Genomic DNA, 26,042 nt, shown 5'->3' on the forward strand with positions numbered 1-26,042 from the left:
TCACTGTATCCCCATTGTAAGGATAAGGAGATGCTCTGACAGCCTCAGCCACGTGATGCAGCAAGACCACACACGGCTGTCTGGGTGTAGCTATGGTGACATCACTTCCGCCAGGATGTGACAGCAATAGCCAGCACACCACCAACCCGACGCGCAAGCCCGCGCCTCCCAGGGTAGCAATGTAAGATCTGGTTAGAGAAGATCTCATGGCATTCTGCACAAGACTTGACCAAATCGTACAGTGAATGAGTGAGTGGCCCTCAGCTCCCGATCTAGTATATTTTCCAGGGGACAGCAGAAAGCAAAGGATCTACTGGTAAGCAAAAGCCCATAAATGGGTCCTTCCCAAAAAACTATCTTTCTCTCTTTCTTTCATTCATTATTTATTTTGGCTGTGCCAGGTCTGAGGTGCAGCATGTAGGATCTAATTCCCTCACCAGGGATCAAACCCAGGCCCCTTGCAAAGGGAGTGAGGAGTCTTAGCCATCAGGGAAGTCCCCCCCAAAATTACCTTTTAAAAAATCCTAATCTCCAAAAAGAGAACAAAGAAGAATGATAAAAAAGCCAAATCCAAATAGACTTGAGAAGTCCATAAGAAAAATTAATCAGTGGACTGTCTCAGAAACCTGAAAGGAAACCTGAGATCTGGACCCAGAGAAAGTCAAGAGCCAGTAGAGAAAATAGAGGACTGAGGGGCAATTCCTTGAAAAGTAATAAGGACAAGTAGAGAAGAGAAAAGGGAGGAAGGCATTCCAAGAATAACCAAACAGCAAGTGTATCAAAGGTAGAAAAGAGCATTACCCTTCAAACTCCCCTCAAAAACACCAGACCACATCCGGTAAGACACTCTCCTGGGTAAGTTCCAGAATGAAGTCTCCACAAACATCTGGCATGAGAACAACTCGACCTCACCAGACAGCCAGCTCCTCTGACCAGCCCTAGCCTATCCAATGGCACATAAGCTCCCTTGCTTCCCCCTGAGAGGCCACAGGTAAGCTTCTCCAAATGGTGAAAGTTAATCAAGCAAGAGGAATAATCCCAAAAAACAATCTGAAACCACAGCATCGCAGTGACTACTATTAAGATGAGACAGCCCCTTGGCAGGGGTTAGTGATGATCTGTTATGTAACCCTTAAGAAGAATAAATTGTTTGGGAACAGAAAAAAAAAAAAAAAAAATATATATATATATATATATATATATACACACACAAGACAGTCATGCTAAACAATGAATTATAAGGGAACAGTGACTCTGCAGTGAGGCTTCTAGCCCAGGAGAGTCAAAGTGGGCCCCTCCTAAGGCTCGGGAAAGGGAAGATAGGTCCGGCATAGCAGGTGAGAGGGAGCGTTGGCTGGTTGGTGGGAAACTCACATCCATCTTGGGAATGAGGAGCAGCTGCTGTTTGATGCGCAGGAAGACTGAATCGAAAGCCAGCTGGTGCGCCTGCTGGTTAAGCCGAGTCAGAGCCGATCGCGACGCAGACAGCAGGTGGTGGTTACTCGACCCTTTTTCCTAAGACAAGAAAATGCAGAAGGCAGGCTGTTAGGCCCTGAATGTAAGCAAGGGATGAGCTAAACGTTTTGAAAAGCCACTGAAAGGAAAACAGCAAGAGGGTTCTTGACAGCGATGGTTTCCGATCCTGGCTGTGCTCGGGACCCCCTGGGGACACGCTGAGTCACAGACACCCAAGATTTGCTTGAACCACCAAGTCTGGATATTGTTCATTCACTTTCCAGGTGATTCTGATGCACTTAAGCTAATATCAGCTCATGGAGTGACAGTTTACGAAAAATTAACCTGTGACTGTCCCTCGGGGGTACAGAAGAAAGGGAAAAAAATGATGAGACGTGTCAAGTAGAAACAAGAGTGACGGGCAGAGCCCGGATTCCCAGGGAGGTCAAGTCAATTACTCTCGGCCGTACACCAGAGCATGCACCCCCTCCCCGTGTGAGTCCCAAGGTATTCCAAATAGCCTGAGAAAATACAGAGGTGGAAAATGTAACCTTCGTTTTGCTATTATTAGTGAACCGATTACGACAAACAGACATAAATCAGATCAGCAATAAAGATAAACGGAGCTGCTTTAACCTAATCACAGAGCATGGATGAGCGAACTTGCAGAATGGCTCTGAGAAGTGTTTGTCAAGCTCAAACGCAGCCAGGTAGTGGGTCAAGGTGCAGAGGGGTGGGGGAGACCCTTCGCGGGCAACGCTGACGCCTCAGACACATCCTGAGGGCCACTGTGCGCTCACCTCCAGAGTGCGAGGCCCAAACAGATAATTTCAGATTGAATTTGGTGCTCTGGGAACAGTACTATCTCCTCTACTTATCACCAAGAGACTGAGATTCAAATCAGACTGGGGGTGGTGGGGAGGAAGTTTCTGGAAAGGATGCCATGGACCGCTAAGAACCTCAGGTCATTCTCAGGGAGCCTATGGCTCATTCCATTTGTCGGGAGGGTGCTCTGCCACTGGACCCCAAGGGGGCCCAAAGCTCAAAGTCAAGGTCAGTTTTATGGCAGACAAACAGATCTAACACTGATTCCCACGCCCTTGTGCTGCCACATGGGGAAGCTTGCACTGGGGGAGGGGGTGCTCGTGCCCGGCGTCTCTCTACCGTTGCTCCTCCCCTGGCTGCTGGGTTGGGGGCCACCTTCCCAGCTTCTGTCCCTGTGTGGGGGTCCAGGGCTGTCCAGCTCAGCCCACCCTGCTGACAAGTTAACTCTGGGGGAAGAATGGCAAGCTCATTTGGCTACAGATCTAGAGCCGCATTCTCCAACCTATCTTTCAGCAAGAAAGCTCCGTTAATCTGACTCCTACAACTGTGCTTCAGTTGGTTCGACTCCGGTTTAGTTGCTCGGCCTCTTAAAACCCCAACATAACTGAGACAGAGACATGGGAGCAGGCTTTGCCACAGCTCAGGGCCCACACACAGCGGGCAGAGCAGCCAGGTTAGGGAAAGGGTGAGTGACAAGGGAAAACCTTTCAAAAGCGCAAGAATGCCATCAGTCTGGTCTCATACCTTGAGGGTATAAAGTATTTCCATTAAACTGCCATATTCGGCAGGGCTATCTTTCTGGAGATAATTATATTCTTGCCATGGGTTCTTGGCAGAGCTCTTCTTGTCTGTCAAGATGCTATCTTGAAAACCGGTCAGGCTCCGAGGGCTGAAGGAGTCAGAGAGATACTTCCCAGCTGTGGACAAAATCCTGTAATGAAAGTGATGGCCATTATGCCCTGAGCCACGTGTATGGAACTTCCTTCCTGGAGCATTCACGCTCCTCCCTGAATCCCAGGACCTCCTCATGAGGCACACAGATGCCATTCATCCTTCGGGAGGGAGCTGGACGTCAGGTGCACGATGAACACCAGACGTTTTCATTTCCTGTTTTAACACACTCGAACAGAATCTGCCGTCGTCCTAATACGACGCCCAGCCTCAGGGCAGCTGTCAATTCACTGCAATCCGGAACACTTTGCACTTCCTACATATGAGCTCTGTGAGCATCTCTTTGGAACGTTCAAAGCCAAGGGAGCCACCAGTCCGATGGTCACAGAGGCACTAGACTTGGCAGTGGGACAGCTCGTCCCTGGAGCTCCCTGCACAACTCTACCCACAGGACTCACACTCTCATACACGCTGGGCTTGTGCACTGCTTGTGGTTATCAGCACCATAAAGCTTACTCTGCAGTTTAGAGAGACATATTGAGGGAGGCTGGTGCTTTCCTGAGAAGGAACAAAGCCTGCTGGGAGGTTCTATGGGATGATCAACCTCTAGCGTGGCTTGGGGAGTAGACTCTCTGTCTCTACTGAAGATGACCTCCCTTAATGGACGCTGAAAACCTTTGCTCCATTCCTCCTGAATGGACATGGAAGTTGGACATGGCAGCTTTCAGGCACTTACTTCTTCAAAAACAAATCCCATGACTTCATCAAGAAATGCCTAAATCTGCAAACAAATGCTGGGGACAGGATCCGCCTCAGGAGCCAGAGCTGACACAAGCAGCTACCTGCCTCTGCCATTAAGGTCAAGTCAGTTTACCCCGTCTCTTATGCCCACAGGTCATTCTGGCCGGGTCTTTCTTCTATGGAACCGTGGCCTGTCCCTGCCACTGCCTTACTTTCAAGTCTGGATCACAGTGGCCGTCCCTTCCTTGCTTCATTTAATCTGTCCTCTGAGGGTTACTGGGATGATCTTTTCTAAATGCAAATCTGATTTTATCTTTCCCCCAAAGACCTGCCAGTGTCCCACAAGATAAAACAAAACACGTCTGGCATGGCACCCAGGGCCCTCCATCACTGGAGCCCCTATATGCTTACAGACATTCCCATTCCCATGCCAACCGCCCCCAGCTCAGCCCACACACCATACTTCAGGCCCTTGCATGTCTTGCTCACATGCTGCTGTGATCTGAAATGCTCTCCCCTCCCTGGTGCCCCTGGAAAGATCCTACCCCTTCTATAGGGACTGCTCTCCTGTGCCGAATCGTACCCCTCAGGCCTCAGTCCGCTGACCTCACCAGCCTCTCACCTCTTACACATTTAGCACATGCTGTCCCATTCCTCTCCATCAGATGGTGAGGCTGAAACACACCAAGTGTTCATCTCTGAATTCCCAGCACTTAGCCGAGTAGTTATGTCTACCACCACGGGCAAGAATCCCTTAGAAGAAATGGAGGAGCCCTCACAGTCAACAAAAGAGTCCGAAATGCAGTACTTGGGTACAGTCTCAAAAACAACAGAACAACCTCTGTCCATTTCCAAAGCAAGCCATTCAATATCGTAGTAATCCAAGTCTATGCCCTGATCAGTAATGCTGAAGAAGCTGAAGTTGAATGGTTCTATGAAGACCTACAAGACCTTCTAGAACTAACACTAAAAAAAGATGTCCTTTTAATCACAGGGGACTGGAATGCAAAAGTAGGAAGTAATAGATAACTTTGCTCTTGGAGTACAAAATGAAGCAGGGCAAAGGACAACAGAGTTTTGCCAAGAGAACATACTGGTCACAGCAAACACCCTCTTCCAACAACACAAGAGATGACTCTACACACGGACATCACCAGATGGTCAACACCAAAATCAGATTGATTATATTCTTTGCAGTCGCAGATGGAGAAGCTCTATACAGTCAGAAAAAACAAGACTGGGAGCTGACTGAGGCTCAGATCATGAACTCTTTATTGCCAAATTCAGACTTAAATTGAAGAAAGTAGGGAAAACCACTAGACCATTCAGGTATGACCTAAATCAAATCCCTTATGATTATACAGTGGAAGTGAGTAATAGATTTAAGGGACTAGATCTGATAGACAGACTGCCTGATGAACTATGGACGGAGGTTCGTAACACTATACAGGAGACAGGGATCAAGGCCATCCCCAAGAAAAAGAAATGCAAAAAAGCAAAATGGCTGTCTGAGGAGGCCTTACAAATGGCTGTGAAAAGAAAAGAAGTGAAAAGCAAAGGAGAAAAGGAAAGATATACCCATTTGAATGCAGAGTTCCAAAGAATAGCAAGGAGAGGTAAGAAAGCCTTCCTCAGTGATCAATGAAAAGAAACAGAGGAAAAAACTGTAGAATGGGAAAGACTAGAGATCTCTTCAAGAAAATTAGAGATACCAAGGGAACATTTCATGCAAAGATGGGCTCGATAAAGGACAGAAACGGTAGGGTCCTAACAGAAGCAGAAGATATTAAGAAGAGGTGGCAAAAATACACAGAAGAACTATACAAAAAAGATCTTCATGACTCAGATGATCACGATGGTGTGATCACTCACCTAGAGCCAGACATCCTGGAATGTGAAGTCAAGTGGGCCTTAGGAAGCACCACTACAAACAAGATAGTGGAGGTGATGAAATTCCAGCTGAGCTATTTCAAATCCTGAAAGATGATGCTGTGAAGGTGCTGCATTCAATATGCCAGCAAATTTGGAAAATTCAGCAATGGCCACAGGGCTGGAAAAAGTCAGTTTTAAATCCAATCCCAAAAAAGGCAATGCCAAAGAATGTTCAAACTACCGCACAACTGCACTCATCTCACACACTAGCAAAATAATGCTCAAAATTCTCCAAGCAAGGCTTCAACAGTACGGCAACCAAGAACTTTCAGACAGATGTTCAAGCTGGATTTAGAAAAGGCCGAGGAACCAGAGATCAAATTGCCAACATCTACTGGATCATAGAAAAAGCAAAAGAATTTCAGAAAAACATCTACTTATGTTTCATCGACTACACTAAAGCCTTTGACTGTGTGGATCACAACAAACTGGAAAATTCTTAAAGAGCTGGGAATACCTGACTACCTTACCTGTCTCATGCCAAATGTGTATCCAGGTCAAGAAGCAACAGTTAGAACCGGACATGGAACAATGGACCTGTTCCAAATTGGGAAAAGAGTACATCAAGGCTATATATTGTCACGTTGCTTATTTAACTTCTATGCAGAGTACATCATGCAAAATGCCGGGCTGGATGAAGCACAAGCTGGAATCAAGATTGCAGGGAGAAATATCAATAACCCAGATACACAGATGACATCACCCTTATGGCAGAAAGTGAAGAGGAACTGAGGAGCCTCTTGATTAAAGTGAAAGAGGAGAGTGAAAAAGCTGGCTTAAAACTCAGCATTCAAAAAACCAAGATCATGGCACCCAGTATCACTTCATGGCAAACAGATGTGGAAACAATGGAAACAGTGATAGACTTGATTTTATTTGGCTCCAAAGACACTGCAGATGGTGACTGCAGCCATGAAATTAAAAGAAGAAAAACTATGACAAACTTAGCATATTAAAAAGCAGAGACATTATTTTACCGACAAAGGTCCGTACAGTCAATGCTATGGGTTTTCCAGTAGTTATATACTGACAAAGAAGGCTGAGCATCAAAGGATTGATGCTTTTGAACTGCGGTGTTGGAGAAGACTCTTGAGAGTCCCTTGGACTACAAGGAGAACAGATCAGTCAATCCTAAAGGAAATCAATCCTGAATATTCATTGGAAGGACTGATGCTGAAGCTGAAGCTCCAATACTTTGGCCACCTGATGGGAAGAGCAGATTCATTAGAAAAGATCCTGGTTCTGGAAAAGATTGACGGCAGGAGGAGAAGGGGACAACAGAGGATGAGATGGTTGGATGGCATCACCGACTCAATGGATATGAGTTTGAGCAAGCTCCAGGAGACGGTGAAGGACAGGGGAGCCTGGCATGCTGCAGTCCATGGGGTCGCAAAGAGTAGGACAAGACTGAGCGCTGAACAACAAAAGCACAGTGCTGGGCACAGAACAGGTGTTCCATAATTATTCTGTGAAAGACCCGTGGCCCTGGATTTGGTGAGCAGAGAGTTGAGAGCTGAGCTTTCATCTCTTCCCTCCAGGAAGTGAGCTCTCCTTCTCAGGGTTACTGCAGTTCATGTTTCAGTCTCAGGCAGCTAGCAAGTGGCATCATTCTGCCATCCAAATTGAAGAAAAGAAGTTACACCGGGAATGTTTCGAATATTACAGATAACAGTTTAAAATGTCTGAATAGTGTGCTCTACAATAAAAACCAAATCCAATATTTTTAAATGTTGGAATAAACACAGCTCCAGCCCTAAGGAAATAACGGCATTCTTCCCTAGCCTCCACGTCAACCAGTCACCATGAGATGATCTCATCATTAGACTTTGATGTCCTGTTATATGTATTTCCCAGCATTGTGAACCAAACAATGCAAAAATGAAAACTTGATTTCCTCATTCATTAAGAAACATTTTCAGACTTCCCTGGTGGTCCAGTGGTTAAGAATCCACCTGCCACAAAGCCACAGTTATCAAGACAGTATGGTACTGGCATAAAGACAGAAATATAAATCAATGGAACAAAATAGAAAGCCCAGAGATAAATCCACGCACATATGGACACCTTATCTTTGACAAAGGAGGCAAGAATATACAATGGATTAAAGACAATCTCTTTAACAACTGGTGCTGGGAAATCTGGTCAACCACTTGTAAAAGAATGAAACTAGAACACTTTCTAACACCATACACAAAAATAAACTCAAAATGGATTAAAAATCTAAACGTAAGACCAGAAACTATAAAACTCCTAGAGGAGAACATAGGCAAAACACTCTCTGACATACATCACAGCAGGATCCTCTATGACCCACCTCCCAGAATATTGGAAATAAAAGCAAAAATAAACAAATGGGACCTAATTAAACATAAAAGCTTCTGCACATCAAAGGAAACTATTAGCAAGGTGAAAAGACAGCCTTCAGAATGGGAGAGAATAATAGCAAATGAAGCAACTGACAAACAACTAATCTCAAAAATATACAAGCAACTCCTACAGCTCAACTCCAGAAAAATAAATGACCCAATCAAAAAATGGGCCAAAGAACTAAATAGACATTTCTCCAAAGAAGACATACAGATGGCTAACAAACACATGAAAAGATGCTCAACATCACTCATTATCAGAGAAATGCAAATCAAAACCACTATGAGGTACCATTTCACACCAGTCAGAATGGCTGCGATCCTAAAGTCTACAAGCAGTAAGTGCTGGAGAGGGTGTGGAGAAAAGGGAACCCTCTTCCACTGTTGGTGGGAATGCAAACTAGTACAGCCACTATGGAGAACAGTGTGGAGATTCCTTAAAAAACTGGAAATAGAACTGCCTTATGACCCAGCAATCCCACTGCTGGGCATACACACTGAGGAAACCAGAAGGGAAAGAGACACGTGTACCCCAATGTTCATCGCAGCACTGTTTATAATAGCCAGGACATGGAAGCAACCTAGATGTCCATCAGCAGATGAATGGATAAGAAAGCTGTGGTACATATACACAATGGAGTATTACTCAGCCATTAAAAAAAATACATTTGAATCAGTTCTAATGAGGTGGATGAAACTGGAGCCTATTATACAGAGTGAAGTAAGCCAGAAAGAAAAACACCAATACAGTATACTAACGCATATATATGGAATTTAGAAAGATGGTAACAATAACCCTGTGTACGAGACAGCAAAAGAGACACTGTTGTATAGAACAGTCTTATGGACGCTGTGGGAGAGGGAGAGGGCGGGAAGATTTGGGAGAATGGCATTGAAACATGTATAATATCATGTATGAAATGAGTTGGCAGTCCAGGTTCGATGCACGATACTGGATGTTTGGGGCTAGTGCACTGGGACGACCCAGAGGGATGGTATGGGGAGGGAGGAGGGAGGAGGGTTCAGGATGGGGAACACATGTATACCTGTGGTGGATTCATTTTGATATTTGGCAAAACTAATACAATTTTGTAAAGTTTAAAAATAAAATTAAAAAAAAAAAAAAAAAGAATCCACCTGCCAGTGTAGGAGACATGGGTTCAATCCCTGACCCAGGAAGATTCCACATGCCATGGAGTGGAAGCCTGCTGGCCATAACTAGAGAGCCCAGTGCCCTAGGGTCCATGCTCTGCAACAAGAGAAGCCCCACACTCTCCACAACTGGAGAAAGACCTTGCACAGCAACAAAGACCCAGTGAAGTCAAAAACAAATACATTTTTTTAAAAAAGAAACATTTTCTCATGTTGTGATGGGCCCTAAGCTAGGTGCTTTCAGATGATTAAATACAACAGAGCCTGCCCGGAAGCTCAGAGATTAACAGGAAAGCCCAGGATGTGCCAGTGCTGGGCTACCTGCCGTGCCAGGAGAAGGCAGTTAAGTCCACACATGATAAGGAGGGAGGGACGAACATCCCAATTCCACCTACTTCCTCAACGCATCTCCTTTTCTTGAAAAGCTGCTGCCCACACCTCAGCCAGGGAAATGTGTACATTTATTCTGGATTCTCCAAACCTCATCACCCCACTGAACTGCCCTACTAAAGCCGTGTCCCAGTGAAAATGCCACTGTGCCAAAAATCGGTAGTGGGCACCATAAAAGTATAGAGAAGCCACGGCAACCTCCCTGCGTGTCGCCCGAGTTCAAGAGAAATCCCTCGGGTGACACCCAACTCAGCCTTGCTTCACTCAGCCCGTAAGTCACAAAATGATCCTTGTCAAATAGTCTGGGCTCTGCAGGTGAAATTGATGAGGAGATAAGATAAGCTTTACAGGCAGCGGCCATACACTTGGGCTCCCTGATTGGAATAGAGGTGGCTGTTACTCGTTTCCCTTACCAGGCTCAGTGCTTCCAGAATGACGCCACCTCTTAAAAAGGCTCCCCTGGATACATTCAATCTGTTCTCATCACACCAGAGAGCTCAGGCCAGGCACTCAGCATCACTGGGGTGCAGTTACAGGAGCTTGCTCTTTATCTATCTATGAATGCCCAATGCATCTTCTTAACCAGATCCTTCCTTGCCCTTTAGAATGTAATACTCATCTTCATTAAAAGATTAAGGCAAGCCTGTATGTTCTGATATGGTAAGACTTCTGATATGCACGCAGAGAAACACAAGTCTAAGGATGGACACCCATCTCTGAGGAAGGACGGTGCGGGTGTGACATGCACTCAGGATGACTCAGCTGACATCCCCGTTCAAACACCGCCTCTTACTTGCATCACCTCAGACACAGCTCTTTCCACAAATAATTTCTTTTACTTAAAAAGCTATTACTGCGGCTTCCCTGGTGGCTCAGTGGTAAAGAATCCGCCCACCAATGCAGGAGACACGGATTTGATCCCTGATTCAAGAAGATCCCATATACGACAAAACAACTAAGCCCATACGCCACAACTATTAAGCCTGTGCTCCAGAGCCCATGCCCCGCAACAAAAAAAGCCACCGCAATGAGAAGCCTGAGCACTGCAACTAGAGAGGAGCCCCCACTTGCCACAACTAGAGAAAAACCCGCACAGCCACGAAGACCCAGCACAGCCAAAAATAATTAATTTTTTCTAAAAGAAGCTATTACCTGTGCCAAATTCTATGCCTCAATGTCTCTTCATGTGTAAAAATGGGGATAAGAAGCATACCTATCTTTTTGCGCCCCCTGGGATGACTGATGAGTTAACTCGATGAGGTTCTTAATGTCAGAGCTCAACAAATGTGACAGGGGTGGAGGGCTGTAACTGTTTCTTCTGAAGAATTTTCAAGGTGAAGAGATTTTCAGTTTTTACTTTGTATACTTGTGAACTTTTAATTTGTGCAATGAGTTGGAGCCAGGATGTAATTACTACCATAATTAAGAAAATAATAAGCTACATGTTTTTCTTTTAAACATGTAAATGTAAACTGTTCACATTTTTGTACAGGCCCTTTGTGAACCCAGACCTAATTACCCTCCACCGTAGGCTCCCTTCACCGTGTGTATGTGTGTGTGTGTATGCTGCTAAGTCACTTCAGTCGTGTCCGACCTGTGCAACCCCATAGATGGCAGCTCACCAGGCTCCCCTGTCCCTGGGATTCTCCAGGCAAGAACACTGGAGCGGGCTGCCATTTCCTTCTCCAATGCATGAAAGTGAAAAGTGAAAGTGAAGTCGCTCAGTCGTGTCCGACTCTTCGAGACCCCATGGACTGCAGCCTACCAGGCCCCTCCGTCCATGGGATTTTCCAGGCAAGAGTACTGGAGTGGGGTGCCACTGCCTCCTCCGTGTGTGTATACACACCTGCATATGAATGTGAGCGTAAGTGTGTGTACAGGGAGTAAGGAGGAAGGGCGCGTTCACGTCATCATTTATATTATTTACACACACTCCATTGTATGCCTGTGATGTCCTGGTTTTATTTGTTCCAGGAAGCCACATAACCTCTGTGCTGGGCTGTTTGGGAGTCATGAACCGCAATAGCTGCTCATTCCACCCCACCCCACCACCCATCCCTAGCAAGACTTTCCCCATAATGAGAACCATCATGAAAAGTCTTGCGACTTGAAGGCAATCCATGGGGTCAGAAATGAAAGAAGACCAAAAGTGGTGAGAAGAAGAAATGACCAGCTCAGGGCCCTGACCCCAAGGGCGGTCTGACCTCCCTCCCCAGCAGTCGCCCCTACCGTCCACCCGGTCCGAGGTCTCGGCTTGCTTTTCACTTTGTACCACTGCCAGAAAGTCCCTCTTGCAGAGATGACTTTAGGACAATGAAGAATTATCCTAGAAAGAGGGGAAGGGACAGATGCTAGGCCCTCACACCACCTGAGTTCAGACTTCTTCCCCTGAACTCCTGCAGAACAGAGAACCCAGCTACACTGAGGCAATGAGATTCCGCGGAAAGAAAAAAACAAGAGCATCTGGGCAGCTGGAGCCCTCTGAGGGGTCCCTTCGGGGCAGGTATCAGAATAGAGAAAGGGACAGAAGGGACCTTCCAGACCCCACCCCAGAAATCCTCACTGCCACACACCCACTTTGCAACACAGAATCCTGGGGCAGAACCCAGACGGCAGGCTGGCCCGGTTCAGCCCGATTCTGTAGGTTGGCCAAGGGGACTTCACCACTGCTTTGAACACCATTTCTATGGCGAAATTTATTTCAATTTCCAATAACTGACTCACATATGCAGCAGGAATCCAGCCCACTGATAATTTGGAGATAGCATGTACTGTTTTCCTCAATTAGGCTGAGACTTTGATATCTAACTAAAATTACGTGCCTGCTGCCAAGCAGGCCTTGCTCCTTTTAGATGCTCAATAAATGCTGAATGGTGACAAGACTGACACCTCGTATCCTAGGCACAGAGAGCCCTGGAGCGCTGAGGCGTCAGACTGTGCTGTGAATTCAATCAAGTTCTTCCCTAAACCTGGGCCCGGGGACCCACCCCCAGGCCCCTCCTACCTGTTTGCCAGCTGCTGCTCAAAGTCCCCACATTGCCTTAAGAGCTCTCCACAGGTGGCTATTATCCTAAACAAAACAAAAAGCACTTCAAGTTTAAGCATCTGGAATGCTGACATTCACAGGACAAACATTGTCTCATTCATAAAAATTCTAACTATTCAACCCTTTTGGTTGTGTGCTGGGTTATGGGAAAGCAGTTAATCCTTTGAGCTCAGTGTGTCAGACTCCTCACAACCCCATGGACTGGAGGCCTGCCAGACTCCTCTGTCCATGGGATTTCCCAGGCAAGGATACTGGACTGGGTTGCCATTTCCTTCTTCAGGGGATCTTCCCAACTCAGGGATCAAACGTGGGTCTCCTGCACTGCAGGCAGATTCTTTACCTTTACCGTCTGAGTCACCAGGGAAGCCCACTTAGAGGGCTGACCTGAAATGTTTCATTCATTAGTAATTCATGTAAAAGGGAAATTCTGGTCCTTTCTGATATTCCTCTGTCATGGGTCTCCCTGCTATGAATCACAACTCTATCCAACGTGATCTGAAATAATTTAACATGTCCCAAAATACAAGGTGGTGCTAGTGGTAAAGAGCCCACCTGCCAATGAAGGAGACCTAAAAGATCTGATCCAGCTTTGATCCCTGGATCAGGAAGATCCCCTGGAGGCGGGCATGGCAACCTGCTCCAGTATTCTTATATGAAGAATCCCATGGACAGAAGAGTCTGGCCAGCTACAGTCCATAGGGTTGCAAAGAGTCGGACACAACTGAAGCAACTTAGCACGCACACAAAATACTGAAGTTGCTTTTGGTTTTTGTCTTTGAGAAAATGGGTTGGAGGGAATTCCCTGGTGGCTCAGTGGTTAGCACTCGAGTTTCCACTGCTGAGGGCCTGGGTTCCATCCCTGGTCAGGGAACTAGGATCCCACAAGTTTTGTAGTGACAAAAAAAAAAAACAAAACAGAAACAAACAAAAAATGGGTTGGAAATCTTTTGTCTCTAAAATTTAAAAACCAGAATTCATAATTTAATGTTTGTGAGATGCCTGCTATTTGCCAGGCATAGAAGAGAAAACTGTTTTGATATTAGAATTATGTTCCATTCTGATCACATGAAAGGCAGATGAATTTAATCCTTTTGTTTCTGAGAGATAAGCCTGAATGATCATCATGACTGAATTTAATATTCATTTAATTTCCGAGTAATTTTATGTTAGGCCTCAAACTCCAGCCACTTAGTCCTTCAACACCAAACTATAATGTCAGGACAAATCCAAGGATTAAAAACATCTCAGGGCTAGTTAACTTTTAACTTTCTCTAAAAGTGCCTATCATCACCAAGATATCTAGGCATTCCATCATAAGAAAGGTTTATGAGAAAGTGAAATATTCCACTCACATCAGGTACAACAGAACAACTTCGTGCATAATATTTTCTGGTGTACCAAGCTGCCACAGCTGATAAGGGATATTAGCATCTAGAACATTAAATTTCATCAAAAAAATAAAAGTTCAGATCAGAGCCCGTGAGGAGATATTCCAGATGGTCTTGGGAGGTCCTGGGTTTACCCTGATAAGATGGTCATTGGACGCACGTGCGCCATGGGTACCCCGCACACGCTACCTAGCCCGGGGGGGTCAGGCAAGGAATGTAAGTGGGGGGAGAGCAGCTTGCTTTTCCGGAACACATGTCTGTGAAGAAAGGTTGTAAGGAAAAGAAATTTCTGGATTGCTTTTTATCGCAGGCCAATAGTACAGCTGATAGGCCTCATAGGAGTGGGAGAAGAGAACAGAGAACATTCACCTAGTCAAGCGGGGGTTTCGGCTTCCAGCCCCAGGCAGAAGTCAAGGCCTTGGGGCGACACAGACCCAGTGCTTCCACAGAGTCCAGTTTTGACATTATGTTGGAAAGCTAGATTATGTTATATCTGGTTTTACATGCTGGCAAATAAACTAAAAAAATTTTTTTAAATCCTGTGATCAAACAAAGCTTGTCCATAGCTCAGATCCGGCCACTGGCCAGCATTTGCATTCCCTGGCTGGACATATCAAGGGCCAAATGCCTCAGGCCACTGCCAGTCACACTCAGATCAGACCTCAGGGTTTAGGGCAACAGGGTGTCTACCAAGCAACCCACAGGTCACAGAGGCTACCCTGGAGCCTGTCAACAGCAACTCAGGAGGGTCACCTCAAGTCCTTTCATGGAACTCTTATATGGCTCTTTGCAGGCCAAAGAGTACTGCCTTACCATTTAGTGCTATGGCACTTAGATCCAGAAACAGGATACAATCAGCTGTGCATTTTCTAAAATATAAAAGCTCTAACTTACTGCAAAAACTGTAGGCTAAGGGGGGAAAAATCTCAAGCCAGACAAAAAACTTAAATCACCAAAGGAAATGAGTTCCTAAAGAATTTCTAAAAATATTTTAAGAGCAAGACAGGTCTTTTTGGTGTTTGTTTTTTGTTTGTTTGCTTTTGGTTTGTTTATTGGCTTGTTTGCAGTGTCTAGAGTATTTGCTTTAAGGGGGGGAGGTGGAGGAGACAGTCAAAGAGAAAAAAGCCCCACATTTATCATTTTTATACACTATTATATATAATATATGTTTATATATGTTTACTCCCATTTTACCTAATGGAATTCTGAAAAGCCGTCCAATCTTCTTGAAAAAGAGAGTTGAGAGGAATATCATCCAGTCTGTACTTCTTTCGTATTGAGTGAAGAGTACTAGTGAAGTCAGACACATACCTAGGGGAAAGAAAAATTATCAACGGTGTCATCATGAACTCTCCAGACCTAGAGACACCAGGAATTACAAAGCTTTAGACAAACCGCTAATGAGAGCATCTTCAGAGGCTATCCTAGGAAGGGTTGTCACGACTCATAAAGCTCTGACCACAAACAAGTCTCTAGGTAACAAGACGGTCTTTTTCATCTTGCAGAGCAGCTTTAAGAGATGTTCAAGATGAGGGGGAAGGGGACGGCCACTAAGACCACAACTCTGTGACCCACCAGGTGACAGAGATGCTGGCAAATCACTCCCTCATCCTAACAGAGGCATTTCTTTGGAAGCTAATTTAAAGGACTGTTTTAAAACATCACAGCCTCACTATAATACCTGACTGATACCTAGGATACCACAAGGTACTTCTGCAGCATTGAAATCTTTGAAAGTGAAAGTCGCTCAGTTGTGTCCGACTCTGCAACCCCATGGACTATACAATCAGTCCATGGAATTCTCCAAGCCAGAATACTGGAGTGGGTATCCAGCCACAAGGGAAGCCCAAGAATACTGGAGTGGGTATCCATTCCCTTCTCCAGGGGATATTCTCGAGCCACGGATCGAACCCAGGTCTCCACATTGCAGGCGGATTCTTTACCAGTTCAGCCACAAGGGAAGCCTAAGAATACTGGAGTGGGTAGCCTATCCCTTCTCCAGCAGATCTTCCCGACACAGGAATCGAACCAGGGTCTTCTGCATTGCAGGTGGGCTCTTACCAGCTGAGCTACCAGGGAAGCCCACTGCAATCCTTGAATTCAGAGTAAACAGCCAAGCCCCATGGCTTGGGCCCAACCTTAATGAAGCATAAAACTGGATTCCAAACTGAACACCCTCCCTCGAAGACTGTGCCATTTGCTCCCGCCTATACTACTTACTTTTCTTCATCCCATTTATCACTAAATAGCTTATCACATCCCACTTATCACTAAATCCCAAGTATCACTAAGTAGCTTATTTAATGTATGTGTTTCATGTTTATTGCTGTCACTAGACTAGAAGCTCTGGGAGAGAACAGGGACTATCCCTCTGTGGCTCATAATTGTATCCCCAGGAATTAGCACAGGCCTGGGCATAAAGGAGACATCCAGAAACAGGCTGTGAGGCAATGACAGACCTGCACTGCAGTATGTAGGCAAGTACCTGGGTGTCTTTGGGCCTTAGTTTCCTCATCTTCAAAATGGACTTAATGATGTCTTCTGCACTGCCTTCCCTGATAGCTTAGCTGGTAAAGAATCTGCCTGCAATGCAGGAGATCTGGATTTGATCCCTGGGTTGGGAAGATGCCCTGGAGAAGGGAAAGGCTCCCCACTACAGTAGTATTCTTGCCTGGAGAATTCCATTGACAGAGGAGCCTGGCGGGCTACAGTCCATGGGGTTGCAAAGACTGACTGAGAGACTAAGCACATTCACTTCTCACTCAGTATTCACAACCACACAGAAAGGCGGTATTATCACCATCAGTTTCCCCAACTAAAAGATAACGACTCAGAAAGGTGCACGAACCCACCCAAGGTCCCAGCTAGTTAAGTGCCTGAGCCAGGATCTCAGCTCAGGGGGCTCCACCTCCTGGGCCCAGGCTCCCTCACAGCCAGAACGCCCCTGACTCTGTACCACCCCATCTTTAACTATGGATTCTACAGCCTTGGCCGAGTCCAGGTTAGGCTACCCTCCTGCCCTGCCTGCATCCTTCATCCTCCCTACCCCTCCTTCCTGAACACCATCCCATGCCCCCTCCACTACTGAACAAGGTCCCACTTGAACCCTGGGCAAGTCAGTATCACCCGTATTTCCCTGACTAATTTCATAAACAAATATCAGCTGTTTTGGTAGCTTCAAATCCTCCCCTTCTCGAGAAGGTGATCTGGCTTCATCATACATCCTTTGGTCCACTTTGAATTTTTAATATGCATTTGCATTACTTTTTAAAATGAAGGAACTGAAGTAACCAATAGAAGAACCAAAAATGAAAACATCACCAACGAGAACTGGGAGGGGAGAGGATATGAGAGGACCAGCTCAAGGAAGCCCAGTTCCTCGCCTTTCAGAGCTGAGAGTCAAGACATAACAGTTAAAGGTGATATACAAACAAATTTTCTTTAAAGTCTGGAGAGAAGAGTGAGAAGGCTAAGACTCCTTGAGCCCAATGCAGGGGGCCTGGGTTCGATCCCTGGTCAGTGAACCAAGATCCCGCATGCCGAAACTGAGGCCCAGTGCAGCTAGACATATTTAAATAAAAGACTAAAAGTTGTGGCTTCTGAGGAGAAGGACATGGGCAGGAAAGAAGGAAGACTTCTCCTTTTTTACACCTTTTTGTATTTATATATATATATTTTTTTTTGAAAGCATTTTACTTTTGTTATTTTATAATAAAATTTTTAGATCTCAAAAAGAATTATTTCATCCACAAAATCCTGGTTGGTGGCAAAGATAAGAGGTGACTTTTATTTGATTAAACCTGTTGCTGATATTTCTCTCTCTGGAGGTCCCGTCTGGGCTCACGCGCTCCCCCTCCCTCTGCGAGCAGGACCCCTGTCCCTCAGTATCTTCCTGTAAGCCGCCCTCGGAGGTGCAGACCGCCCACGGCAGTGACCAGCAGCACGGGCCCTCAGAGCTCACAGGGGCATGTTCAGTATTTCTGGAATGACAAGGGCTCCCTAAACTTACGGCAGCAAAAGAGCATTCAGTTCAGTACGAGGAGTTTCTTGAGACTCAAGGCAACTTTATTCCAGAATACGATCTCTTGCAGAGCCTGAGAATGTATCTGTCCGTAAGCTAAAGACTGAAGCATCTAACCTCCCAAGGGCCCTTCCACCTCAATCGCACAGGTCAGAGAATCCAGCCTTATACTGAAATTTCTTACCTCTTCTTTTCTCTAAGTAAATTTAATTTTGGTCTTCCCTCTTTCTTTCTTCTAATGGCTTTATTGCCTTTGCAATCCACAAATCACACAAGTCATTTACACAGTCACAGAGTTGTGCAACCGTCACCACAATCAACTTTAAAACAGGCTTCATCAGCCTTAAAAGAAACCCTGCTACCTTTTGGCAGCCAACCTGCATCTTCTCCAAATGCCCCCCCTCCCCAGCCCTTTGGTGTAGTTGCTCAGTCACGTCTGACTCTTCTGCGACCCCATGGACTGCAGCCTGCCAGGTTCCTCTGTCTGTGGGATTTCCCAGGCAAGAATACTGGAGTGGTTTGCCATTTCCTCCTCCAGGGGATCTTCCTGACCCAGGATGGAACCCACATCCCCTGCCTAGGCAGCCACTAACCTATTGTCTGTCTCTATAGATTTGCCTGTTCTGGACATTATGTATAGATGGAATCATATAACGTGAGGTCCTGTCTGACTGGCTTCTTCTACTGAGCATGATGTTTATATATTTTTTTATTTTATATTTTTAATAACACAAGAAATGTGTTCATTTATTCTCCTTTTTAAGAATCAGAAAATAACAAAGCTAAGTCTCCAATGACTACTAACTTAGTCCTCCCTCTCCTCAAATATAATCAGTGTTTTGAGTTTTGCCTAACCTTCCACATCAGGGCTTAGCAAACTTTGTCTGTTAAGGTCCAGGTATTAAGCTTTGCAAGTCACAAGGTCTCTGTTCTAACTACTCAACACTAACTTCATTGGGAGGATTTAGAGGCCACAGATAAGTGAATGGGCTTGGTGGAATTCCAATAACGCTTTTACAAAAACTTTTACAAAAACAGACTTGGCTCATGAGCTACAGTTTGGTGACCTGTATTCTATAGGAATATATAACGCACTTATAGTTTCAAAAAGGATCCAGAATAGGAATTGGCACTCCGGGTTTCTTGTAAACAAAGTTTCACTGGAACAAGGCCACATCCACTCAGGTATGTGTTGTCTCTGGCTGCTTTTGTACCTCTGGGGAAGCACTCTCTATGAAGGTCTCTACTGACTGCAAAGCCCTCAAGGCCTACCATACTTATCCTCTGGTCCTTGGCAGAAAAGCTTTGCTGAACCCTGCTACAGAAAATGTACTCTACATTGTATCCTACAACTTTTTATTCACTTCAACACTATGTTTTGACATCTACCCCTGCTGTTATGTGTAGATAGAATTAACACTTTAACTGCCTCATAAAGAACTCCCTTAGTATCAATATACCATATCTTATTTGGCCATTTCCAAATTGGTGGACATTCTGGTTGCTTTAAATGCTCCACCATAATGAATGTGCTGTGATGTTCTTAGCATCATTAAGGACGTCCCCTTAGGCTTAGGTTAAGGGGTACAAGTGCCTCTCCAGGATTCATGGCTGGAATACGGACATCCGCATTTTTAACTGGGAGACACCACTCTCCCACGAGGCTGGCCCTGACTCCACTCTCCCAGCCTTACTCGGCAAAGAGGGACTTGAGGGCCACCAGCAGGCCATATCTCCCTGCCGCTGGCCCTGATCCCACTTCCCCAGCCTTACTTGGCAAAGAGAGACTTCAGGGCTGTCAGCAGGCCACAGGTCCCCAGGCCGCTGGTGAATCTGATGCATCTGTCAACGGCTGCAGAAGACAGGCCAAAGAGCTTGTTCACAGAGTGGCTCAGCTCCTGCACACAGTCAATGACTTCCCCGTGTTCCTGGTCAGCAAAGACAATAAAAAGCTGCCTCAGACTGAAGAACAAATGAATAGACAACATTCAGATGGGAGGAGCTCCAGACCTCCTCATTCATGGTCAAACCACTTACGATGAACATCAGAAATGTAGTCCCAAACTATGAGAGCTCTTTAAGAGCCTGACTGAGCAAAGAACAGTCTAAGTGGCCAGTGAGATCACAGAAATAAACTCCTGGCCAAAAAGCATGATCAAATTCTTATAGTCATCCTTATATTTTTATCTCTTTCCTCTTTTTCTGTGATTAAGATGGTATCTCTCCCTCTGAGGAGAAGGCAATGGCACCCCACTCCAGGACTCTTGCCTGGAAAATCCCATGGACAGAGAAGCCTGGTAGGCTGTGGTCCATCGGGTCGAGAAGAGTTGGACACGACTGAGCGACTTCATTTTCACTTTTCACTTTCATGCATTGGACAAGGAAATGGCAACCCACTCCAGTGTTCTTGTCTGGAGAATCCCAGGGACGGGGGAGCCTGGTGGGCTGCCGTCTACGGGGTTGCACAGAGTCGGACACGACTGAAGCAACTTAGCAGCAGCAGCAACAGCTCTCCCTCTGGCTCTCAAGTGAGGGTCTGAATTCTCCGTATCACACACTCCAAAAGAATGCACTGAAAAAAAAACATGCTTCCTTCAGGGGCAAAAACATAACTGACTGGAACAGACTTTCTAGGGACATCCTTAGAAAACAGAAAAAAAATGGCAGGAGGCAGCCGACTTGAACTACTGTAAGATCTATTCTTCAATGTCAACTCACCTCCCACTGCTGCTGCTAAGTCACTTCAGTCGTGTCTGACTCTGCATGACCCCATAGACGGCAGCCCACCAGGCTCCCCCGTCCCTGGGATTCTCCAGGCAAGAACACTGGAGTGGGTTGCCATTTCCTTCTCCAATGCATGCAAGTGAAAAGTGAAAGTGAAGTCGCTCAGTCGTGTCCGACTCTTAGTGACCCCGTGGACTGCAGCCCACCAGGCTCCTCCATCCATGGGATTTTCCAGGCAAGAGTACTGGAGTGGGGTGCCATTGCCTTCTCCCACCTCCCACTAGACAGCCTTAATTATTTGCAATGGAAATTCCCCTCTGGTGTGTCCACCTGGTGAACCTGGCCTGAGAGCACTGTCCTTGAGTGCTCCGCTCCAGTGTCTGTTTGCATATCTGCCTTGAACAAAAGACTGCATAATCATGACTGACTCAGGGAGATAACCAACTTAAGCTTGAGAAGATTTAAGCCTCTGAGGGGTGCGAGGTCCTTACTGGGGATTTTAAATAAAAACCAGGTAGCAGACCTGTGGTCTCGTTTTAATTTGGATTACAAGAGCCCAGGAAGCGCTGAGAGCCCATGGTTTACACACCTGTTCCCACTCTCTGTATTCCGTATGCTGGTTCCCACCTTCTCTGAAGCATCCCAGACACCCCGACCCTAGCCTGGCAGATACAGTGATGCCCAGTTGGCCCTGGCAGTGCTGTGACCTTACCAGAGGCACCTCACTGAACTGGATGAGAAGGTACTTCTCTTCCATGTCTCCATACTTCAGCTGGTAGGGCTTGTACGGACCATACACAGCATCCACCAGTTCCATGACTTTCACCAAGTTTTGCTCATCTTCAAGGAAATCAGAAATTAAAAGCAATAATGAACAAAGAACTGGAAATTAACTGGTGAAAAACGATAGGTGGAAGGAACTCTACTGGAACTTTTCCTATTCATCTTTGGGGTGACTACTTTCTGTTCATCTGCTTTTACCATTCATGAAACCTGCAACAATCATGTCAGTAAATATTTCAATAAATTTGAGCTTTGTGTACTATTTGCCTAAAGCGCTATTAAAGACACTGATTCAGGGAGCTTCCCTGGTGGTCCAGTGGTTAAGAATCGGCCTGCCAATGCAGGGGTCACGGGTTGATCGCTGGTCCGGGAAGATCCCATGTGCCTCGGAGCAACTAAGCCTGTGGGCCACAACTACTGAGCCTGCGCTCTAGAGTCCATGCTCTGCAGGAAGAGAAGCCGCCATAGTGAGAAGCCCACCTATGGCAACTAGAGAATAGCCCCCACCCCAGGCTTGCCGCAACTAGAGAAAGCCCTTGGGCAGCAACAAAGACCCAATGCAGCCAAAAACAAATAAATAAAAAATTTAAAAATAATAATAAACATATGGAGCCCCTCAATCCTATAACCCATCATAATTGAGAACCTCTTCAAATGATAACCCTCCCCAGGGTCAAGTTCAAGAACTGCTACAGAGAAAAGGCTCTGCACAAAGAACATTTTCATTTGGAGCATTTCTAGGATTTTGCAGAAATGGGATATGCACCAAAATTCCTGTACTCAACTACATGAAAATTTTAACATGCATATTCTATGACACAGTAATTCGGCTGCTAAGAATTCTTTCTTCAGCTGGGATCCAAAATCTTTTCCATAGCCTGCAAAGTTCTACCATCGCTTGACCTCAGGAGGTGAAAGAGGGTAGTTAAGGATGAAGGCTCTTCTAACTGAAGTTCTCTTGCTTCCTGTTAGAGGACTGGGTGCAAATGACTTAACTTTTCAATGTCTGTTTCCTCAACTGTAAAATGAGGTTAATAATGGCATCAATTTTATAGGCTTAACTGGAGATTAGGTAAAATAGTATGTGTCTAACATATGTATGCAGGTCAGAAAGCAACAGTTAGAACTGGACATGGAACAATAGACTGGTTCCAAATAGGAAAAGGAGTACGTCAAGACTGTATATTGTCACCCTGCTTATTTAACTTATATGCAGAGTACATCATGAGAAACGCTGGGCTGGAAGAAACACAAGCTGGAATCAAGATTGCCGGGAGAAATATCAATAACCTCAGATATGCAGATGACACCACCCTTATGGCAGAAAGTGAAGAGGAACTAAAAAGCCTCTTGATGAAAGTCAAAGTGGAGAGTGAAAAAGTTGGCTTAAAGCTCAACATTCAGAAAATGAAGATCATGGCATCCAGTCCCATCACTTCATGGGAAATAGATGGGAAAACAGTGGAAACAGTGTCAGACTTTATTTTTGGGGACTCCAAAATCACTGCAGATGGTGACTGCAGCTATAAAATTAAAAGACGCTTACTCCTTGGAAGGAAAGTTATGACCAACCTAGATAGCATATTCAAAAGCAGAGACATTACTTTGCCAACAAAGGTTCGTCTAGTCAAGGCTATGGTTTTTCCTGTGGTCACATATGGATGTGAGAGTTGGACTGTGAAGAAGGCTGAGTGCCGAAGAATTGATGCTTTTGAACTGTGGTGTTGGAGAAGACTCTTGAGAGTCCCTTGGACTGCCAGGAGATCCAACCAGTCCATTCTGAAGGAGATCAGCCCTGGGATTTCTTTGGAAGGAATGATGCTAAAGCTGAAACTCCAGTACTTGGGCCACCTCATGCGAAGAGTTGACTCATTGGAAAAGACTCTGATGCTGGGAGAGATTGGGGGCAGGAGGAGAAGGGGATGACAGAGGATGAGATGGCTGGATGGCATCACTGACTCGATGGACTTGAGTCTGAGTGAACTCCAGGAGTTGGTGATGGACAGGGAGGCCTGGCGTGCTTCGATTCATGGGGTCGCAAAGAGTCGGACACGACTGAGCGACTGATCTGATCTGATCTGATCTGAACACATGTAAGCTCTCAATAATGCCAGCTACTTTTGTTGTATGCAGCCTGGCATGCTGCAGTCCATGGGGTTGCAAAGAGTCGGAAACAACTGAGCAACTGAACTGAACTGACTTTTGTTATTACTTCTACAGCCTTGGCCTCTTTCACAACTCCCCTAGCCTGCAGCCTTCTCTCGGTTTCTCAAAAGCTCCCCTCTGGCCACCAGCTACTACTTCTGTTTGGAAAGACCTTGTTCTTCCCTAACCCTCTTCATCTGGTTATGAGCGCCCTAGAGCCCGTGCTCTGCAACGAGAAGCCACTGCAGTGAGAAGCCTGCGCACCACAACTAGAGAGGAGCCCCTGCTCGCCGCAACTAGAGAAAAGCCCATGCAGCAACAGACTCAGCACAACCAAAAATAAATAAATAGGTACACAAATGTCCCCTCCCTCTTGAAACTCCTTCCTCATCCCACCCCTCTAGGTTGTTATGGAGCCCGGGTTTGAGTTCCCTGAGTCATACACCTATGGTGACTCATGTTGATGCTTGGCAGAAATCAACACAATCCTGTAAAGCATTTATCCTTCAATTAAAAAATAAATAAAATAAATGTATTTCCTAGCTCTGTTCACAAAGGGCCTAGGAAGTAATAATAGCCCAGCAACAATAAGCACCCATGGTGCCAGATCTTGGTTCCTAAATACCATTTCCCACTAGAAGAAACCAAGCTCCTTGAGAAAACGGCTGATTCCAGGTCTGAGGCGGTACAAAATATTCCTGGATCTGTGTGTGCCATAAAGCAATAAAACACTCTAAGGCTGATAGGAACATGTCAAAATGATGCAGGAGCCAGCCTGAAGGGGCAACCACCGACCAAATCTGAAGTAATTCAAGCATCAAAATGAATAATGAAAATAATGTATCATAATACAATGAATTAAAAAATCCATAAGTTTATAGTGACATTAAAGAGAGACAAAGGAAGAAAAATCTCCTCACAAAAGAATGCCTGCAAATGTATGTAAAAGAAATGAAAGAACTAGAATATCACCATTTTATAATCAGCAATGTAAAAGTTTATTCAGGCAGGAATTACCAATGGATGCTACAGTCATTAGGTAAATGTTTCTTAAGGAACAGAATATTCCTATGGGCTCAAAATATCATCCCATAGATACTTATTAATTACAAAGAGGAAAAGGTAACTTGACAATGGAGTGACCTGGCAGGTATAACTACCAAGTGATTAATCCAACCCACCACCAATAATTGGACATTATGTGTCTCCTGATGTGATGCCATAGGAAGTATACATCATCAACAGTGTAGTATTCCTATTAAAAATGTTTCATCTAAATCTAAACACAAGGAAACAATTAGATAATTCCAGGCTATTGGACATTCTACAAGAAAACTACCCTGTATTCTTCAAAGACATCAGTGTCATGAAAGACCAAAGATGAGAGGACTGTTTTAGTTTAAAAGAGATTAAAGAGAAAGGACAACCGAAAATAATGCATGTACACTGAGCGGACTTTAATAAGTGGCAGGGAAACAGCTATAAAGACTGCTGTGGAACTAGGAAAACGTGTGTGCTGGATGACAGTACTGAATCCATATAAAACCGGGAGGGTGACAGTGATAATAAAATATTGTATTAAAAACATTTAACAAGGACTTCCTTGGTGGTCCAGTGGTTAGGAATCCACCTGCCAGTGCAGGGGACACAGGTTCGATTCCTGGTCCAGGAAGATCCCATATGCTGCGCGGCAACTAAGCCCAAGTGCCACAATTACTGAGACCACACATTTCAACTACCGAAGCCCCCACACCCTAGAGCCTGTGCTCTGCAACAAGAGAAGCTGCTACAATAAACCCACACACCCACCGCAAGGAAGAGTGGCTCCCACTTGCTGCAACTAGAGAAAGTCTGCACATAGTAACAAAGACCCAGCTCCATCAAAAATAAATAAATAAATACAGATTTTTAAAAGACAGTAGTTCTTTAAAAAAAAAAAAGTAACAACATTGTAAAGCAATTATACTCCAATAAAAACTAATAAAAAATAAAAAGCATTTAAGTATATAGACACTCATATACAAAATATGCATGTGTATATAATGCAAAATATTGTTTCTGGACAGCTAATTGAGTTTGCTCTTTATCCTTCCTTGTATTTTCTGGGTGTTTCTAAACCCAATACGTGTGTGTATGTGTTCAGTGGTGTCCAACTCTTTATGACCCCATGGACTGTACCACCA

At 45.2% G+C, this 26,042-nt stretch overlaps 1 protein-coding gene across 2 annotated transcripts in view; it reads right to left on the bottom strand.

Annotated features, from left to right (window-relative positions):
- Nucleotides 1–26,042, bottom strand: part of COG7 (component of oligomeric golgi complex 7) — an 87,015-nt gene that overhangs the window by 26,030 nt on the left and 34,943 nt on the right. For both annotated transcript variants that reach the window (XM_055561486.1, XM_055561488.1), the window contains 6 exons: nucleotides 21,644–21,771; nucleotides 19,981–20,135; nucleotides 15,381–15,497; nucleotides 12,757–12,822; nucleotides 3,025–3,211; nucleotides 1,375–1,515 (listed from right to left, as the gene is read on the bottom strand). In XM_055561486.1, coding sequence (XP_055417461.1) covers nucleotides 1,375–1,515; nucleotides 3,025–3,211; nucleotides 12,757–12,822; nucleotides 15,381–15,497; nucleotides 19,981–20,135; nucleotides 21,644–21,771 — 794 coding nt within the window. The remainder of the gene's footprint in view (nucleotides 1–1,374; nucleotides 1,516–3,024; nucleotides 3,212–12,756; nucleotides 12,823–15,380; nucleotides 15,498–19,980; nucleotides 20,136–21,643; nucleotides 21,772–26,042) is intronic.

The sequence above is a fragment of the Bubalus kerabau genome, chromosome 23 (genome assembly GCF_029407905.1).
Source record: "Bubalus kerabau isolate K-KA32 ecotype Philippines breed swamp buffalo chromosome 23, PCC_UOA_SB_1v2, whole genome shotgun sequence".
NCBI classification, from domain to species: domain Eukaryota; kingdom Metazoa; phylum Chordata; class Mammalia; order Artiodactyla; family Bovidae; genus Bubalus; species Bubalus kerabau.